The sequence below is a fragment of the Cebus imitator genome, unplaced genomic scaffold, assembly GCF_001604975.1.
Source record: "Cebus imitator isolate Cc_AM_T3 unplaced genomic scaffold, Cebus_imitator-1.0 Scaffold221, whole genome shotgun sequence".
In the NCBI taxonomy this organism is placed as follows: Eukaryota; Metazoa; Chordata; class Mammalia; order Primates; family Cebidae; genus Cebus; species Cebus imitator.
The window spans coordinates 2,285,728-2,292,030 of NW_016107536.1; the positions used below are offsets into that span (position 1 = coordinate 2,285,728).

The window sequence follows — 6,303 nt, forward strand, 5'->3', positions numbered from 1 at the left end:
AAAAAAAAAAAAAAAAATAGATGGACCTCAAAAAGTAGGTAGGATTTAAAGGGGGAAGACAGAATGGAGATCATTCAAGGGCATAAATCATTTAATTTAGGAAAACAGTTAAAGGAAATTCAGATATACAATCTGAAAAGTCTCTAAACACATTTTAATTTTTCTTGGGCTTTCTGTCCTGCATTTTTCCCCATTTGGAGAGGTCCAGATTGCTATCTAGGAGAGTTTACCACATTCATCTCAAAAGAATGAAAGAATATAAAGAGTGTAAGTATCGACTTCCCAACTTAGACAGTTGTGCCTTGTTTGCCAATCTTGTACTGTCCCTTATCAAACTTTACATCTAGTTCTTTGAGATGAAGCAGATAAGAGAATCAGACTTCTACAGGCGGATGTTACTGGCAGATTCTTGTCTCCTTAACCAGCAATGATTCTCCTGCGTTGTTTTATTGCTCCTGGATGATTTATAGCTGCAAGCTCTAATTTACCTGCAAGTTTGGAGTTGAGTACAAGCACCTCAAACCAGAAACAATCTGGCGATCAAGCTGGCCATAGGCTGGACTTCATGCAATGGGGGAGTTTTATAACTGACTCATGTCTACTCTTGGCAATAATGGAATTGAGAAAGATACAAATAAAGCTAAGTGCTAGGTTGACAAACAATTTTAGATCCCTAATGGCCAAATGCATCAAAGACTTCTAAAAGGCAAGTCATAGGGAAAGGAGATCGATGACTTAAAAAGTTCTTATTTCTTATCATTGTAGATGTAAATTTGCCATCATCTTTCATGGAAGGAAAGCCGAAACAATTTCCTTCATTATAGGAACCTATTCACAGAGCAAAGGGCAGACCATATATACTGTGATGTGCATTCAGTTCTACTTAGTTGTGTGTGTGTGTGTGTGTGTGTGAGTGAGAGAGAGAGAGAGAGAGAGAGCGCGCACATGAGCAGGTAGAGTAAATGTTAAGTCCATTTGAAAATCAGAGTATCTTTTTCTTCTTTCATACCCTTAGGATCACAGTGACAATCTTCTTAGAGTTGCAGGGACAATGGCCCATGAAATGGGCCACAACTTTGGAATGTTTCATGACAACCATTCTTGCAAGTGCCCTTCTACAAGATGTGTGATGGACAAAGCACTGAGGTAAGGCTCTCTGGGGGCATGCTGTGTAGCCCTGGTTTTGATCCATAATGGGCTCTACTACTCTCTAGGTCATCTGGAACAATGTGTTCAAGTTTTTGAGTGATTAAATACATGTGCTTTTGTGCCAAGCCACCTCATCTATCTGTAATATTTTTCAATAAGACATAATTTAAAAATATTGTCTCTTTGCTCTGGTGGCAATTCATCATTTTATCTTCATCTTATCTATATAAGATCTGGCTTCAGAAAAATTATTAGCATTTGTCAGGCTTTCCTTAAGTTCAGAATAGATGGTGGTCAGGAAAGGGTTTTAGAATAAAAATCTAATTAAAGAAGAAACTTCTTATAGGACAATGAAGACAGTCTATGAAAAGACATCACACGTTCCTACCCTGACTTAGGCAAAATTTTCAGGCAATCTTAGATTTAAAAATCTCACAATCTTTTTTATATATTCATGTCCTCTTTTCAATTCCTACAGCTCATTCTATAAACTATTTATTTCCTCTTTTCTATTTTCATTTCCTCCTTCAGCCCACTCAAGCTAGGGTTATTCTCCAAAGCCCCTTCACATAATAGCATATGGCTGCATGCCAGTTACAGAGCTTAAGTTATCTTTCTCCTCCATTATGAATTTTAAACCTCATCTTTATATGTGGGATGAAGAGATCTTATCAATAGGAATTTCTCTAAAGGAAAGTGAATTCTGAGACATGTAAATCAGTATTATTTTGCTACCTGTAGGACTTCACAACCCCAAAATGATCTAAGATTATCTGGAGAAGTCAGAGTCATTTTTTTTTAATTAAAAGTGGCCTGGATGCTACATTTTGAAATAAGACTATATTTTCTCATGAAGTTGCAAGTGTTTGTGTCCACACAAGTGGGTTAATTCAGGCATGGAAATGAGCTCACCATTCAGCAGTTGGCCAGTGGATTGGATTTTGTCTTTTGGGGCAGGCTGTGGGTGTAATTGTGCCGAATTTCAGATACTGCTTCCCATATGCTAAGCAGGACTGTATTCCACGTTTGTCTTTCCTTATCTTCACAGCTTCCATATACCCACAGACTTCAGCTCCTGCAGCCGTGTCAGCTATGACAAGTTTTTTCAAGATAAATTATCAAATTGCCTCTTCAATGCTCCATTGCGTACAGATATCATATCCACCCCGATTTGTGGGAACCAGTTGGTGGAAATGGGAGAGGACTGTGATTGTGGGACTTCTGAGGTATTGCCAATCACTTTCTAAAAGGATCTAGTTGTTTTTCTATCGCTAAGAAGATAAACCACTCTAAAAGAAGGTGTGGCCCACTATAACACTGTAGGTTTTTTGGTCATTTTGGATATGTCCATTTGGAGGTACTTTCCAGGAAAATCTTTTTGACCAGGAATCCTGTACTGCTGAACAGACCTTGATAATGTTTCTCCCAGGGTTCAGTCCTCATTCCTTTTTTAAGGCCTATTTACTAACTTGGGCTTTGTGTCCTCCTCCCTCCCTTTCTGAGTGAAATACTTTAAGTTTCTTATGTGACTGTGACTCACCAAGCATTGACACAGCACTGTGAGAGTGCTCAGAGTACACATAGCTTGATGGTTCAAGGTCACTGGGCTAGCAAATGGAGGTGCCAAGATGTTGTTTCAAATGTATTTGTTTCCAGCTCTGAAACCCAAGACCACTCAGCACAGGGATCTGGTGTGGCCCTTCCTGCTTTGGGACTCAGAAGTTATTACCATCAGAAGTTCTGTCCTGACCCTATTCACAGGACAGCTGGGATTTTGAATAGGACCTCTGCTTCAATGTTATTAATGCTTAATATAAGTAATATATCAAGCCTTCAGGGTGTTGGCTTTCAGTAACTTTGAAGTACAGGTATTGATCGACTTACGACCTATGCAACTTATGACCATTCGACTTTACGACCACAATCGCTAGCCACAACTGCTCCGCGTCTGGCAGCACAAACATTGCCCAGCTGGGAGTACGACAGTGCGGACCAGCTTCCGGCAGCACTACCATCTCCGTGTGCATATAGCCCACTCAACTTACTACCAAATCATGTTACGGCCGGTCTGTCGGAACCAATCGTGGTCTTAAGTCGAGCACTAGCTGTTATGATTATTTATTTGATTATGTATTTATTCACTCTATGAGAAAAAACAGTCTGTCCTGGTTGATGATTATATTTGAACTAAGGGCAACAGTTTTAAGCCTAAAATGTTATAACTCTAAAACTATTACCCTTCTAAGGGAATCTAGACAGCTGCAGAGAACATTTTTGAGGGAGGACTTTCTCCAATACCTTGTGCAGGCAGGATTCTGAAACAAAGCAGAGAGACCAAGTCGAAGTCTTTTGCTTCAAGCACAGTTGAATTAAGTATTAAAGTTAGATAAAGAGCTATATCTTTAGCTTTTCAGTATATATTCTAGCAATTGGATTTACTGCTAGATATATACATAACTGATGAGTTGAAGGAATTATGTTCTATAATTACACAAATCTTAAGAACTGTGTTTTTTCCTTCATATTTTGCCAAAAAGAAAAGGTCTTTCCTTAATATTATTGGAAACTGATTGAAGTAGTTAATAGAAAAATGATGTAAGTGGAACTGAGATAAACAGCAAACCATCAGTTGCTCCAAAATTTCAGGTTTTCTAATTTTTTTGTCTTTAATTTTGAAAAGTCATATTCAAACTTCATGAAAGTAACATGTGCCTGATGAATATATTATGTTACAAATTGGGCTGAACTGGGACCAAAAAGTAATGTTGCATTTATATTTGTTTCTCATATTTTTTAGGAATGTACCAACATTTGCTGTGATGCTAAAACGTGTAAAATCAAAGCAAGTTTTCAATGTGCCTTAGGAGAATGTTGTGAAAAATGCCAAGTAAGATTATTATTTTATTCTATTTTAATAATTACGATTATATTTTTGTATAACATGTCAGTGATTATGTTAACTGAATAAGTAGTACAATATTTTTCTTTCTATGAAATGATATATCTACTATTTACCAAGCACTTAGTACTTAATATACGTAGCCTATTTAATCTTCCAATGACCCTTCATGTAGATATTGTTTCATTTGTTTCTGAGGACAAATGCAGAGTAGAAAATGAACAAAATAATATGGCCACTATTTGTTACAGCCTGGATAAACCTGAGAACATTATGCTAAGTGAAATAAGCCAGGATAGAAAGAAAAACACTGCATATTGATCTCACTTATATGTGGAATCCAAAAATGTTGAATATATACAAACAGAGAGTAGAATCATGTTTACAAGTGTAAGGAGGATGGGGGAATGGGGAGATGATGGCCAAAAGGGACAAAGTTACAGTTACGTAGGATGAATAAGGCTGAAGATCTAAGGTACGACATGACTATAGGTATTAATACTGTATTGTGTATCAGGAATTTGCTAAGAGAGATTTCAAGTGTTCTCACCAGACACAGACACACACACACACACACACACACACACACACACACCCCTATGTAAGAGACTAATACATCAATTTGACTATAGTAATCATTTAAAAAAAATTTATTTTTAATTTTTGTGGGCACATAGGTGTACATAGGTAGTAAGCATTTCACCATGTATACGTATATTCAATCATGCACACCTTAAATATAGACAATAAAAAATGTAGAAATAAACATGGCCACTGTTTAGTGGGATAACCCCAAGTGTGACCAGCTCCAAAGCTAATGCTAGTTACTCCTGTCTGCTGCTGTTTCTTATGCTCCATGGCTTTCTCAGGTCAAATCTCACAAAACTGATTTTATCTCTCTATAGTAATGTGTGCGGTGGAAGAGGTTTTATTCTGAGTAGTGTGGGGTGTCCCTATCTTCAATCTTTGAAGCCACTTCAGGCTGAAATTCTTCTAAATAAGACATGTCATGTTCTCTGTGGTGCTTCTCTAACTTGTCCTTCAAAGTCAAGTTTAGGATTTAACTTCCTGTTGTTGCATATCATCATTCTATATTGTGAGGGTTTGTTTGTTTTTATAATTATATCGACTGCTAAGGGCAAAGGACTGTTTCACTTTCACCTAGCACAGAATTTCACACATTTTAAATGATCTGTAACTGCAGCATGAATGTGCAGATGGCATACCAGGTTATAGGAAATATTTGGTTACTTTGTTTTTAGTGTCAGAGAGAGGAAAGAAACAGAGAAATCCAAAAGGGAGTACATTTGAGAACTTTAGTATTCAAAGAGTGTTTAGGAAATGTTATTTGTTAGAGATTATTGTACATAAAGAAGTATCCTGTTTCTTACTGCTTATTTAGGGCAATGACATGCATACATGAAACAGATAAAAATATAATGTATGATCCGATGGCCATGTTGATAGCATAATGAAATATTAAACTGTTCATGTAAACTCTCACTTGACTTTCACAATGGCCTTGTAAAGTAGATGTTTGATGAGGACAGGGATTTTCAGAAGGATTAAATCTATTTTCTAAAGTTCGGCACTTAGACACTCACAGAGCCAAGATTCAAATCCCCATGACCTAAATCTGAATTCAACTCTTTCCAAGCACATGAAGGAAACAGAAGTGGCAATTTGCATTGAAGAGGTCAGAGGAGCCTTGGTGGGAAAAAGGGCTTTCAAACGGACTTTTAAAAATTTTAGACAAAAGAGATTTAGTCATACAAGAAAAGAATTTCCAAATGAGAGCACAGAAACAGCAAAGACATAAGAGAAGATACAAGCATGGTTTGTGTGATATCTGGTTAGAAATGGTCTAGCTGGAGCCATGGGTTGAATTTCGAGGCTCTCACAGCCTTGCACTGAAATTTGGATTGGATTCTATCACTGGTCCTAAGATATTCTAAGTTATTTAATGCAGTGAAAACCTATCTGCTTCTGTTAGAAAGGGGAAAAAGCAAACATGCTTTCTCAGTTTTGCAGGAATTGCAGAATTTGTTTTACTAAGGTTTCTCAGAATTAACTCCAGATGGATTAAAGACTTAAACATAAGACCTAACACGATAAAAACCCTGGAAGAAAATCTAGGCAAAATCATTCAGGACATAGGTGTAGGCAAGGACTTCATGACCAAAACACCAAAAGCATTGACAACAAAAGCCAAAATAGACAAATGGGACCTAATCAAACTCCACAGCTTCTGCACA

At 37.2% G+C, this 6,303-nt stretch overlaps 1 protein-coding gene across 9 annotated transcripts in view; it reads left to right on the forward strand.

Moving 5' to 3' along the window:
* The window catches only part of ADAM28 (ADAM metallopeptidase domain 28), a 75,006-nt gene that overhangs the window by 37,145 nt on the left and 31,558 nt on the right, over window positions 1-6,303 (forward strand). For 8 of the 9 annotated variants that reach the window (XR_001831195.2, XR_005203536.1, XM_017549759.2 and 5 more), the window contains 3 exons: window positions 1,016-1,146; window positions 2,198-2,375; window positions 3,947-4,036. Coding sequence is in view for 7 of the 9 variants with exons in the window: in XM_017549759.2 (XP_017405248.1) it covers window positions 1,016-1,146; window positions 2,198-2,375; window positions 3,947-4,036 (399 nt within the window). In the remaining 2 variants the exon portion in view is untranslated. The remainder of the gene's footprint in view (window positions 1-1,015; window positions 1,147-2,197; window positions 2,376-3,946; window positions 4,037-6,303) is intronic. The other variant, XM_017549757.2, reaches the window with a different exon arrangement.